The 15,143-nt window shown below is 37.2% G+C and overlaps 1 protein-coding gene across 7 annotated transcripts in view; it reads right to left on the minus strand.

Moving 5' to 3' along the window:
• The window catches only part of LOC140046644 (phosphatidylserine synthase-like), a 98,001-nt gene that overhangs the window by 11,625 nt on the left and 71,233 nt on the right, over nucleotides 1-15,143 (minus strand). For 4 of the 7 annotated variants that reach the window (XR_011844818.1, XM_072091346.1, XM_072091344.1 and 1 more), the window contains 2 exons: nucleotides 11,141-11,240; nucleotides 3,766-3,828 (listed from right to left, as the gene is read on the minus strand). Coding sequence is in view for 5 of the 7 variants with exons in the window: in XM_072091346.1 (XP_071947447.1) it covers nucleotides 3,766-3,828; nucleotides 11,141-11,240 (163 nt within the window). In the remaining 2 variants the exon portion in view is untranslated. The remainder of the gene's footprint in view (nucleotides 1-3,765; nucleotides 3,829-11,140; nucleotides 11,241-15,143) is intronic. The other 3 variants (XR_011844819.1, XM_072091347.1, XM_072091348.1) reach the window with 1 other exon arrangement.

Consider the following 15,143-nt stretch of genomic DNA (forward strand, 5'->3'; position numbering starts at 1 on the left):
TTTAAAAGTTGGTAAAATTACTAGAAAAGGCTGGAAAAACATACAAACAATTCTTTTGTAAATTGATTCTGCCATCACCTGTCTCAATTTGTTCACCCTGTTTATGAAAATGGCTCTACTACCACAAGGACACCACATTCTTTTTTAATTTTTTAATAGAAACAGGCCATAAGTGTACTAATGTCAAGCATATGCTGTCTGTATGGTTTATAGGTCTACAGATAGATAAGAAGTAAAAGCTAGTTTTTTTCAAATTTATAAATGTAATTATCACAAATAAACTAATATTAGGTAATTTGAAAGTAAATTAATCTAATTTTGCATGGAGCACATTTACATTTAAAAAAAAATTAAATAAATAAAAGCCTATTAATTATTAGATTTTATATGATTACTTTACTCTTTGTACTGTTTAAATAGAAGCTATATTTCATTTCACAATAAATGCCAACCATTAAGATGCTTAATAATGTTATAGTGTACAAGCCATTTCTGGTATCATTATGCATCTTGATACAAAAAAATTTTGAACAATTAATGGTGGTCATATTGGATTTTTCATTGGTCGTTTAAAATATTTTGGAAAATAGTCCACAATTGATTTTCTCTATATATTAAATGTTATAATACAATAAAATCACCCATAAAGGCAATATATGGAGTAAATATGGCAGCCATTTTGAAAATCTAAAACACAACTGCTTTGTTCAAGTTTTTTTTTACAGCAAACTAATAGTACAGTAGAAGATTTTTCTTCACCAATTGTAATTGTAATATATCTTACAGCTTGCCGGATTAATATGTTTTGTCATTATGAAAAATAAATTGAAAGATGATTTGCAACTTGTGCTTATGGTGTAAATCATTATCATTATTTTTATGCAATTTGCGGTTGTGACAACTTTATGGTTTATATTTCAAATGAGAAACATTCTGCACTTTGCAAAGAAACAAAGAGATGAATTATTTCCGTAAGAAGCAGAGATCTTCTGTTCAGTCCAAAATAAACAAGACATTAGAAAAGCCAGTGAAGTAGACTTGCTGCGTGTATGGTAGAAAACTTTGGATATCTTGATCCCTTTGGTTTCCAAAAGTATTTTGATTGTGCCAACTAATATATTTTATGTGTATAGGTTTGACTTTGGATGGTAGCTGTGATCCAACTCCAAATTGAGGATGCAATATAAAGATTATATAGAAGATTTAGATAGAATATGAGAACCATCCATGAATAAATATATCAGATAAAACAAATTGAAATCACACTTTAAGATACTGTACTGTGATGGATTGATAATCCTATTATACTTATATTTACCCTGTTAATTAACTAGTGAACTGATATTATTTGTTGATTATTATGATTATTACATTAGGTATACTAGTTACAGAACGGAATGGGATGTTCCTGTTTTTTCTTTTCTTGTTGTAATTGTTTGTACTTTTGCCTATAGTACTTAATTTAAAAAGTAAATTTAAATCAAAGTTGACAAGATCATTGGAGATATGTTGCTAGAAAATCACTTACCGTATTTACCATTTGAGGCACGGCATAAAACCACTATCTCGTTAATTTTTTTAATTATTTTTTTTCTTTGATTCATTGTAATCATATTCTTAATAAGAGGTCACTCATTAAAATCTGACATATATAACTAAAATGTATAGCCTTATTTATACCCTTCAGGTAAACTGACTTTGTTCTCAAACAATTCTTTTTCCCTAGCAACGAACTACTTCCTGTTAATGAATTCTTTCAAAATTGTGCACATTAAATAAATACACAATAATCTATTAATTGTAAAAATTGTATTTAATTCCAAACTTTCCTTCATTCCCAAAAAACAAACAAAAAACAAATTAGGTTTGTGATGTTTTAATACCAATGAAAAGAAGCTCATTTACTGTATTATTATTAACTGTGTAATTATGTACAATATAATAACCACTGAGAAATGTAACTTTAATAATACCCATTCTACGATTTACTTCTTCTATTTGTGACACATACTTTCTAAACACCTTAATTCAGAGGTTGATAGTAGGCTAGTCCTCTCATCACTGTTTCGAACACCATTAGTCCTTTCGGGCAAAGGAATAATATGGTTGCTGCCATAGTTTTCAATGAACGTTGCCAGATTTCCTATAACCCAACATTTTACGTAGCTGTGATACACCTTCCATTTTGAAATGTTTGATGATGCCTGTGATTTGATGTACAGATATACTAAAAAAATAGTAAAACAATTTTCAATCTTCTAATCGAAGTGGTAGAGGTAAGAAGTGAAGGTATGGGGAATCACTAAAATCAAGTTCCAATGAATGGCAAGCAGCATACAAAATGTATGGAATTGATACAACCCAGGCTAGTCATTTATTTCTAGTACCATTATACTTTTTTTGGCCACAATTTATTTACATTTCATAAAGTTATCTGAATGTGCAAACAGTATTAATAGAAGCTTAAGTTCTTACCAATGAATAAACTCAAATGACTTTCAGCACACCTTCAATTCCTCTACACAGTATGTACAGCTGGTCTGCTTTCTCTCGCTCTCTGTCTTGAGGTCAGCTTCTGTTTGCGGATTTATCCAATCAAGAAGAAATTAATAAATAATTACAATTTTAGCTGTACACGCAATTTTTATTTGTGTGTGTAACTCCCGTACCATAGAGATAGAAGCAAGTTAAAAATAATTTAGAGTTAGGCAGGCACTGCCTCATAGTTATTACTACTTTAATATAAGACTATGATGAGTATTATACATATATATAGGCCTATGACAGTACATAAAAAACATTACAATGCCTAGTTTTCTAGCCTACGGCTTTATCTAGCTAGTTCGGTACTGTACTTACAGCAACTAGCTGTCGCCGGGATATCGTAAACTGTGAGGATTCAGAAACAGGAGCAATGCGTAAAACGGCTTCACATTTTTGTGCATTATGATCTTGTTTGTTTGGGTCGTTATTCTCAATATCATGATCTTTTTGAAATCATCACCACTGGCACTGCTGATGTCGGTGTCAGATTCATCGATACTTTCGTCAATTCTTTCACCAAAGAAGTTAGTGAAATAATCGGTTACTCTACTGTCTTCATCATTGAATCCATAATCACTACAGCAGTGTGTGCTTGCATGTGGAACTTTCGAGTTACGTAAATGTAAAGTCTGAATTGGCCAATGATGAAGCGTATATCATGGTTTGTTTACACGATAGCAACCAAAAAGCTTTACAAAATTACTTCTCATTGGCTGTACATATTTTTTTCCCAGTCAACAACTGAATATTCATAAGCTTTACACAAAGACAAAGCCAGCGATACCAAACACATGGGACTCGCGTCAATGCTGCTAATTGATAAAGCCCTTTAAAAATGGAAGTTAGTCGTTGGTTTTGTGAGTTTGTCAGCAATTTTGTTGTGGCCTTCAAAATTTTGTATTAATTACATCTTTCAAAATCATAATTTTATAATCAATGTATTCAAACATGATTTATAAATATAAGGTATTAATCATATATATATGGTACAATCTGAAAATAAATTTTTTTTTTTGTTCATTGTAAATCTCAAAACTGGCGTGTGCAACAAGATAGCGGTTTTGCCAAGACAGGCCTCATTTTTATTTTGGTAATGCAAATGCAGTTAGACTAAAGATTAAAATGTAGTGCTTTACCATATAACATGCATTAACTTTATCTTTTGGAAAATTAAGTCGAAAATAAAAAATTATTAGAATGTAAAGAAAAAGTTAAACATACTTCAGGTTGAAATTTTCTTGCATACAACACCATGAAATATAGACAAACCATTGTGATAAGCATCTAGATAAAAAGAAAATAATTTTAACACACAATTTGTATACAATACACATAATAATATGCATGAAACATATGCCATGTGCAGTTGCTATATAATTTTGTTGTGATAAGTTGCGATAATAGTGTTTCCATAGCAAGTGTAATAATAATAATAAATGAAAACTTATATAGCGCCGGTATCCTCCACCCATGTGGCGCTCATGGCGCTTTGTGCATTAACAACGTGCGAGAACATCAGCGAATAGCGACGTCTTTAGGTTGGTCTTGAAACTGTTTAGACTAGTTGAGCATTTAACTGTTGCTGGTAAGCTGTTCCATACACTTGCGGCCGCAACGTAAAAAGATCTCTGACCCCACTGATTTTTCGCTCTACGCTCTTGAAGAAGGTTTTGTGACAATGATCGTAGGCCTCTGCGGGATGATTCGTAACGATCCACAAGGTCAGATAAATAAGCAGGAGCACTGTTATTTAGGATCTTGAATACAAACAACGCAAGTTTGTACTTAATACGTTGTTGAACAGGCAACCAATGCAAATCCATCAGGACAGGAGTTATGTGAGCGTTTGATTTTGTATAAGTTACAATTCTAGCTGCCATATTTTGCAAGCGCTGCAAACGTTGTATTTGAGATTTTGGTATGCCAAACAACAAGGCATTACCAATGTCAATTTTAGAAGTGACAAATGAGTGTACAATCAATTCAGCTGTTTTCTTGTTAAGATTACCGCGAATACGACCAAGGTTCCTAATCGATATGCATGCTGCTTTGGATACAGTTGTTATTTGTGCTTCCATAGTGAGATTACTATCCAGCATGATTCCCAGATTCCGGACCACCGATGAGGGAGCGATGTTAGAGTTTCCGATTCTGATATGTGTGATGTTGATTTTGGAGATGTTACATTTAGACCCGACGATAATAAACTCTGTCTTTCCATCATTCAACTTTAGGTAATTTGTTGTCATCCAATTGCGAACATCTTCTATACAGGCTTCCATCTTACTGATTGCTGCAGCAACATCCCTTTGCACTGGATTTACTGACACATAAATCTGTGTATCATCTGCATAGAAATGGAAATGTAGACTGTGTTTGCGAATAATGTCACCAAGGGGAAGCGTATAAATGGAAAACTGGCCAGGCCCAATTACTGACCCCTGTGGTACACCATATTCCAGGCAAGCTTCATCTGAGAATGCATCATTGATACAGACTAGCTGACGTCTTCCTGTAAGATATGACTGGAACCAGTTAAGAGCAACACCATTTATGCCAATGCGATTTCTCAGACGGGTTATCAGTCTTTGGTGATCAACTGTATCAAACGCTGCTGACAAATCCAACAACACCAATAGCGTTATTTTCCCATCATTCATTCCTTGTAACAAATCATTCTGTACCTTTAAAAGGGAACTCTCCGTGCTATGACATGCACGATATGCCGACTGGTAATTCTCATTTAAATTATGCTTTTGAAGATATGGAGTAATGCGTGATGTCACTACACGCTCCAGAGTCTTTCCAAGAAAAGAAAGATTCGACACCGGGCGGTAATTTTTCAGCGTGTTATGATCCAAGTTTTGCTTTTTTATTAAAGGACGAACGTGAGCAATTTTCAGTTCATCTGGCACTATGCCGGTATTAAGAGAATGGTTAATGATTTCCGTTATTATTGGAACGACTGCGTCTATACACTTCTTCAGTATAGAAGTAGGAACTGGATCTAACCTGCATGATTTTGTTGGTGATTTCATCAGAATGTTGCGGATCTCATCTTGAGATGCTGGTGTAAATGTTGTGAGATGCTGATGAACAGCTGTCACAGGCTCATTAAATGACATGTCATCAATCTTGAAGTCGTCTCTGATGATCTTGATCTTGTCTGTGAAAAACTGACAGAACCTGTTCGCAAGATCTAAGTCAGAAAGACTATCTGGGAGAGGTGATACCTGGCGATGATGAAGGAGTTGGTTAACAATTTTAAAAAGTCCTTTCTGATCTGCTGCATGTTCTTCACACAAGCCAATGTAGTAGTTGGCCTTTGCCTTTCTTACCATGGAATTTACATTCCTCTTCTGTGCAATGTAAGCTTGACGATCTATTTCCAGATGAGAGATTCTCCATTTCTTTTCAAGCTTACGCTTTGTTCTTTTCTCAGCATAGATGTCACTGTTATACCAACTAGTGTTTGGTCGGACCTTTACTGTTCTCTTTTTCGGTGGTGCGTGTTTGTCAAGAAGTTCACTCAAAGTGGTGACATATAGTCGTACTTTACTTGATAAATCAAGATTTGAGAGCGAAGTTCCGAGATCAGACTGTGTGATATCTTTACATAATGTCTCAAAATTTATAGCATTCCAATGACGAGTTTCGATGGATTTAGTGATTACGGGTGGCTTCTTGATAAGGAGATTACATGTGATTGCATAGTGATCTGATATACCATCAATGACATTAAGGTTTGAGAAAACAGGAGGATCAGATGAACGAGTGATCAGCAAGTCTAATGTATGACCATGTCGGTGTGTAGGTGTAGACACATGCTGTTGAAGACTGCTTGCTACAAGTAGATTCCGAAAATGAATTGCATCTGCATCATTTGGCATATCCACATGGATGTTAAAGTCTCCAACGAATAGTATGGGAGCCGGCTTCAATACATAGTGATCAACCAAAGTTGAGAATTCTTCAGTGAAAGCATTTAGACTGCAACCCGTTGATTTGCTTTGAGGACGATATACTGCTACGAGGAAAACTGAGGATGCATTGCTGACTATTTCCACATTTAGCAGTTCAAATGATTTTGGTAATAATCCCGTGTCATAACATTTAACCGCTATGCTTTCCTTGTAAAGAAGTGCAACTCCACCACCTCTTTTAGTACCAGCACGGGGAGCATGTTTGAGAGAGTATCCGTTGGGTGTAATATTTCCTATAACTGATGTGTCTTCTGGTTTAAGCCACGTTTCCGAAAGGGCAACAACATCCAGATTATGTTCGATAACGAAATCCACAAATTCTGTTGTTTTGTTCCGAACGGATCTTGTATTAATACTGCAAAATTTAATATTGTTTTTAGATAAGAGAGAGTTTGATGATAAGTCCGGAAATGATAGATTGTTTTTAGTGTGTTTGTCACGCCCAGCTCTTGTACCACGCCTGGTTTTTCTTTTTGGCCTCCTTGGTAATAGGTGGATACTACAGCTACTGGAGTTCAACTTAAAAGATTGTATAATTAAGCACGATTCTTCAGGAAGTTCACAACTGTTATTGTTGTTGGTTACACAGCCCTGTAAACCATGAAGAAACTCAGAGCTATAGCTAATTAGCATGACAACAGCAGATCTTCAAGCATGAGGTGTACAAGGTCATTTACATAACAATATGCACAGTCAGATTGAAAGTACAGGGCTAGCTTCCCACTGATGCTAGCAGACCATTGTTCTTGGGCAGTGATGAGTTTGAATTAAAACAATAAAGGCACAAGCAGGGCCTAGCTGAACTTCAGGAAACAACAAGAAAAACAACTGCGATTTACTCCAAGATACGATTATTTCCACATAAGAAATTTGTGAATATATGGTGCTCAATTTGCTATTCCAGCATCCAGTAAAACTTATTTGATGAAAAAAACCATCTGCAAACAGATACGAAGTTGTTATGCACAGAGCAATATAGAGCCGCCACATGGGCGCTGCAACACTCCTCCTCCAAGTGTGTGAGAAATTAAACAAACCAATAGTGGTGTTGGTAGTCTATAAGTGATAGCTTACCAGGATAAACCGACATAGGTTTTTTCCCTTCGATGGGAGAACATAACTCGAAAGGTACAAACAATTAAAACCAATTTTTAAACTCCCCTCCAAGACAGTGGTATCGGTCGTGTACCGCGCCCTCAGGTGGGAGATACCAACCATACATACCTCACCCTTCCAAGAGATGCTTGTCAAATGGGGAGGAGGGAGGGTTGTTTATCCAGGTAAGCTATCACTCTTCTTCTTCCATTAGGAGCAAACTTCATAGTTGAAGGCTACTGCTCCACTGGCTAAAGCTGTTGCAATTACACTTAATTAGCTGGAATGAATACAGGTTCCAAACAATGTGGGAGTATTCAAGTGTATGCAAGGTTCTTTCAATTTTTTATTTCTAAAATTAATGTTTCTTTTCAGAAAGTTAAGAGTGTTGGTTGCCTACAGCATACAACATCAATTTGGGCATTTCATCTTAACTCATCAGTGATAGTAATGCCAAGATATTGAGTCTTCTTTACATTGGAGATTTTTTTTTTTTTATTGTGATTGAAATTACTTCACTCAGATCAGGATGGAACTGCATTATCCAGACATTGCTCAACTCCTCAAGTTTGTAAAGATATGATTGAAGGCTGTGGGTGTCATCATTTCCCACTATGGTGGAATATATCATTGTATCATCTGCAAGCAGACGGAGAGTTGAGTTAATTCTGTTATTGATGTCATTGATATAAAATAAAACCAAACAGGGGCCTATAACACTGGTGCTTTCTTTGATGAGATACTGTACCATTAATCACAACTATCTGTTGACAATACTCGAGAAAACCTCTAATCCAGCTGTTTACCTTCACTTATATACTACCAACACCACTATTGGTTTGTGTAGTCTATTTTGTGGCTAGCTTACCTGGATAAACCGACATAGGCCAGAGTAGCACCGGACTAGGCAACTAGTCGGTGGTGGGCGGACAAAAACAAATAGTCACTGGTGCAATGTTTAGGTCTTGGAGGTAAAATGATATGAATGTCTTGTGTGTCCACCACCACGCTGCTTGCAGGAAGTCTGCTAGCGAGACATCTGAGAAAAGGTCCCATGACGCTGCCATGCCCCATACCTGATCCATGTGTGTGGGTGGAGGTGTCCGTGACGCCTTGTAGCCTGCCTGAATCGTGGTGACAATCCACCAAGCGATAGTGATCTTCGATACTGGTCTGTAGGGCAGTACAATGATGCAGAACAGGTGAGAGATGTTTTCTCAAATGTTTGTCCTCCATGACAGATGAGGAGGCAGCAATGGTGGGGATAAATAACACGGCCGGTGGGTGCTTTAATGTCTTTGATTTAGGTAGAAAGGTTAAATAAAACACCCCATAGACACCCCCACGTTCGAACCTAATATCTAGTGATTAAGCGTGTTCATCTCGGTGTCTGCATGGTGCTGCAGCCACGAGGAACGCTGTTTTGAGGGTGAGATTATTAAGCGAGGCCTTCTGCTGAGGTTCAAACAGGACGCTGGTGAGCATAGACATAACATTAATGTCTCAACGCGGGAGAAGAACCTACAATGCATCAATCGCAAGAGGTGCATGAGACTGCGAGAATTTCAGATTGTTGATCCGTCCGGAAGCACCGGAAGGATGGTTGCAATGGCCGAACGGTAACCTGCAATGGCACAAGATTGGAGACCTGAATAGTACTGAAACGCACAGATCTTCCTCAGAGACGCTGACAAGGGGTCAGTGTCGACGGTGCACGACCAAAACTACAAACATTAACTTGGCCGCCAGGCCAACCAGAATGCCAGATTCTCTGAAGCGATCCCTGATAAGGGCCATACAGTCAGGCACAGTGACCGCATGTTAGTGTGATGGTGTGTGCGATGCACCAATGAAGTAATGCCCACACGTGGCACAGAGTGTTGGTGAGCATGTCGCCTTCTCGATTTATGTATGCCAACGGAGGTGCTGTCGGACCTGACAAAAATGTGATTTTTTTGCCATCGCTATGAGGGCCAATAGTGTTATGTGTTCTTGGGCCTCCTCGGGAGGCCGGAAGCGCTTTGCCTGACCTCCCCAGCCAATTTCTGAGGCATCAGTGGTAATGCGCACGTCCAGCGTAGACCTTATAAACGTTTGGTCTGCAGAGAGTCTCTCGGTATTTAGCCACCATAATACCACCTGAATATGTGTCACCACAAACATTGTGATCGCGTCTGACGCGGGTCGATAGTACGCTAGAAGATGGAGCTGCAACGCTCTTATTCTGAGTCAGTCAAACACCATTGGAGCCGAACTCACGAGCAGAACAGCCAGTGCTGTTTGTGCCAAGACCACCAGTGTTTCGGATGGGTGCGATACGCATGTGTTGAGATTGATCCGGGCTCCAAGGTATTGCAGGTACTCGTTGCGAGGATGACGAAATCTAAATCACGCATTGAATCTCTGGACTGAGCTACAACTAACCATCATCCAGGTACATGTGCAACCGGATGCAGTGTCGATGAAGCTGCTAGCGTCTGACTGATACAGGTGAAGACCCAAGTTGTACTAAGCTCCAGCTGCAGCAAACGATAGGAGTCGTCATGCCCCCTTCGTACAAAGGTCGTGGAAGCGGCGTAGTATCTTTATATGCATACTCTACTTCTTGATAGCGAAGGACCACAGAAACGACTCGGTTGACTAATGCCTGGAGACCCGTTGCTTCCGTGCTCTTGTCTACATCATATAAACATCGTCTGTCTTTGTTTTCCTAGAAACTACTTGAAGGAAGGCCAGAGAAGAGCAAATGGAAGGATAATAATCGCCAGGGCCATGGTCTTGGTCATTGGGATCGGAAGCAATGAAGTCTCTGTAGGAGGCGGCGAGGCAGACGCTTCTTCCCAATCTCAGCAGGATAAACACAGCTCATGGTGGTAGGACGCAAAAACAACAAAACAAGCAAACACTCCAAGAAGACTTCCTCCGGAATGTCACACAGGTGGGCTCTCAGCTAGCGTACTACTGTAGTCTTTCCACAGAACAAGGAATAATATTTTCTCTCGCTCTAATACTTAGCTTATCCCATTGTAAAGGTATTCTTGTTGAATAAACTTCGACTAGGAGGCACTTTAACAGTATAATAATCGATGAATTATAATCCAGAATAGTGATAGAAGTTCTCTATAGAGTATAGTTCTCTCTCGTGCGGAGAAACGTGTCAACATCTCAAAAAGAAATGGTGAGGTATTTATGGCCGTTGTTGCCCACCTGAGAACGCGGTACATGAACGATACCACTGTCTTGGAGAGAAGTATTTCAATTTTTTTTAATTTGTTGTACTTTTCGAAGAAGAAAGGTCTGTCGGTTTATCCAGGTAAGCTAGTCACGAAATAGACTACATTTTTATGCAATTACGATCAAGTTTAATTAACACAAAGGATCCAAATAATAGCAAACACAAACAGGGTGTTGCGTGAATACAGAAAATTGTTGGTCTTGAACTCAAGGTAACTTAAAAGTATAATACAAAGTCACTGATGTCCAATTCATTTTGACACAATTTTAACAATTTGACTTACCAGAACAGCCAGCCATAATAATATATTATAGATTACAGTGTTAGCAAATATATGCACTCCAAATTTAAAACACAATAGGGCCTCACTCAACGTTACAGCTCTAAAACAAAAAGAAAACAATGTACATGGTTTACCGCTTTAAAAAAAAAAAAATGCATGTGAGGCAAATAAAACAAAACACTGCTGATTCTGTGTTAAGAAAATAATACGTTTTCCACACAGAACACGCATGTTCACTTACCAACCAACTGGTTTCTTTTATTGAACTACTAACATCATTATATAAAATCATAATCGGTCTAAATAAAGGTAGCCTATGGCACAATTAATTAATTTAGAGGGTCCAGTTGCTTCAATTCATTCTTGCACTTTATTTTCTAGATTTCAAACCAGTTTGGTCACTCGAAGCCTCCTTGTCAAAACATGTGCTGATAATCTTTACAACTTTTCCGAACTCGCTTCCAATTAAATCTATTATTCTAAATACAAAATTCAAACAGTAAACATTTGTTTTAATTATCGTCACCGCTTGACCGCCAAAGACAGACATTATAGTGGTTCTTTTTTTTGTAGAATCTAATTATACCCCTTTCACACCAAAAGCAAAACTCCGGAGACACCCCGGAGTTGACGTCCCGCTGTTTGGTGTGAAAGGTAAAATCAAGCAACTCCGGAGTTTAAAACTGCGGGGTTGAACAGCTGAACATTCTCCGGAGAGCGAACTGCGGGGACACCCCGGTGTTTTGGTGTGAAAGGTACCAACATCAAACTCCGGAGTGTTTCGGGTCAAAAGGTTATCCTCACAATCAATTATTTATTTAGTTTTATTTTAAAACACTATAAATATTTGTAAAAAATATATAGCGGGTCTAGAAAATAATAAGTAGTATAAATAAAACATTATATTACTTCTGAGACTTTTGAAAGTAATTATTAAATTTAAAATATTATTAATTAAAATGATTCTAATGATTGTCGCTATGTAAACAAACAAAAGAGAGGGCGACATTTACAATTTTATTTTATAAACCCCGGTGTTGCTAGGTTGGTGTGAAAGGGGTATCTCCGGAGTTTCTCGACGTTTTGAATGGTCATAAACCCCGGGGTGTCTCCGGAGACACTCCGGAGTTTGGGTGTGAAAGGGGTATTAGTTCATTGAGTTAATAATAGTTCAATGGGCCTCTGTTCTAAAACATTTTCTCTGGTGTGGCATGAGATCGTAATAATTTGAATAGATATCGTAATAGCATAAATAACAAATACATTTGGCTCTTTCTTTTACATACACATGTAACAAGTTCCAAAATGACAACTGGGATAGAGGCTTCCAATTCATTAGGATACATACAGATCTCTGCCAAATATTCACCAAATGTCTGACACTACAGCCATGTTCACCGAATCCTTAGTGCATGACCATCGTGCTTTTAAATTTTATTCTGGAACATCTGTGGGTATTTCAACGATATCCATTAAGATATGTGAAGTCAGATTTGGCTAAAGAAAGACATTAAAATTGGGCTATGATCTACATATGAACTACAATGGTTGGTCAGCAGATTTTCTGGCAGCTTTTATTGTAAACTTTTTTTTTATATGCTTTATGGAAACAGTTGCCTTATAGAAATCTGCGAAGGTTTAGAGCGATGCTTTCTCGGTGGCTTATAAAATTCTACTGTTTTCTCTTAAATGTGAGCTCTTCCTCATTATCTGCTGGGTTGAAAAGATACTGTGTATTCTGTGTGATCAGTTTGACCCTGTCATGCAGAACCTATCACTGAATTAATAATTACTTATTTTATAAATTTTCTAGTTTGAATCTTTCATGTTTGATTCATACACTTATTGTTTAAAATATTTAGTTCTGATTGCTTTAAAAAGGAATTTCATATTTGTTATCCCCTTCATCCAAGATGATCATGCATTTAAATTGACCCAGGTTCTTCAACAAAAACTTGTTATTGCAATGTATCATTGAAAGATTAAAAAAAAAAAAATTCTCAATAATTACATTATAGGGGGAGGGGGGAGAGGTATCCCTTTTTTCGAGATTTCTCAAAAACAAAGTCTCCAATAAAAACTTCTCATTTTATTTATAGTAGTCTAGGTTTTCGAGAAATCTTAAAAACAGAGACCCCAACAACCTTAACATTAGCTCATATAGGGGTCTCTGTTTTCGAGACACCAACAAATTTTTCTCAATATTACATTATAAAGGTAATTTCAATAGTATAGCACATATGGCGTTTCATACATATAATACTTGGCCTATTTACATGACAAAAATCGAAACGCAGACTAGTGAACAAAGTAAAAAAAGACAAATTCGTAAGTCTATAAAACTGTCTGTACTTAACCGATGTAACAGATATGTTCTATTTAAATAATGTGAAAACAACATTTTGAGAAAATGACACTTATTGTACTTTTATGTATTTGGCCTCCCTACTAATAGCCTGACCGAACCCTCCCGTGATGAATTTCCGCATCTTCTGATGTTGCTATGAAGTGACGTCTTTCGGACTTACAAAATAATGTAATTTTCATAATAGTCCGGTGGCAGGAGGGGGGATATCACCACCCGAAAGGGACAAATTGCCATCCAACTTTTCTAGACCAGAATTTTCCGTAGATTACGAATATGGAAGGTAATCGATCAGGATAGGAAGCGTTTTCGAGATATAAGGGGTCAAAGTTCAAAATTGACCAATATAAAAACATGCTATATCTCTGGAAATTCTGGACGTAGTGAGATAATTTTGGTGTCAAATTGTTCACAATGTATATGTTTATATTAGCTCTAACAGAACTTTCTTTGAAAAATTGACCGGAAACCCCATTGTTAGCAATTTTGACCTTTGACCTCTTTTTGCTATATCCAAGTAACGGCAGGTCGGAGATAATTAAAAATAGGAGCAAATTGTTCCCAAGATATACATTTATATTCAGTATAACAGATGATATTGCTTGAAAATGACCGGAAGTGTGGTTATTAACCTTTGACATAATTGAATAAGGTTATAAAAGCATAAATTAATAAATATTTGTCGTAAGGAGCCAATTTTGGTGTCAAATTGTTCACAATATACATGTTTATACTTGCCATAATGCAACATTTTTTTCCAAAAAATGACTGAAACACCTATTTTTCTGTAATTTTAACCTTTGACCTGTTCTCATCTAAATAATGACATGGCATAGAGATTTCTAACGGCAAATTGTTTATAATAGATATTTTTAGTCAATCTAATAGATTATACTGTTTGAAAAATACAAGTGTGATTATTGCATTGAAATCCTGTACATAAGAGCCTATCAGGGCGGATTTAATTCAAAGAGGTGTGGAAGGGGAATAATACTATTACTATACAGTACAATGTCTTTCTTTTGAGCAATTTCAATCAGGTATCCATGTATCTCCAATAAACGGAATGTACGGCTCATAGAGAATTCAGAAGTTACCCTTGGTTCATTTTGGCAAATCCATATGGGTTCCTTTTAAAAGGATTGAGGGTGCACAGACAGGCTTTTCCCATGGCTTAATATTGGAACCTACAGTTTTAGTTACCCGATATATTTCTAACACAGTAACTTATGTAGCCAAATGCATTGATCCGATACAGGAGCCAAATGTAGAACTGAACATACAGTAGAGAACCACAGAAGGGTCTAAATAGATGACCTGCTGTTGTTTCATTTTAGGCAAAATCCAAATCGGTTCCTTAAGGATCGAGAGTGCACAGGCAGCTTTATTCCATGTGCCTGTCTATATAAACCCACATTGTCACCCCCTATATTTCCATTATGAGGCTTAATGTCCATGGATGACCGGCCCTTGGGTTAATTTGGGCAAATCCATAAGTGTTCCTTAAGGATCGAGAGTGCAAGGCAGCTTTATTCCATGGGCCCCGCCTGTCTATCATGAACCCGCAGTGTCACCCGTTATATGTCCATTATGGGGCTTAATGTCCATCCAGGGAGGACCGGCCTTTGGGGGTTAATT

Source organism: Antedon mediterranea, chromosome 4 (genome assembly GCF_964355755.1).
Source record: "Antedon mediterranea chromosome 4, ecAntMedi1.1, whole genome shotgun sequence".
Taxonomy (NCBI): Eukaryota; Metazoa; Echinodermata; class Crinoidea; order Comatulida; family Antedonidae; genus Antedon; species Antedon mediterranea.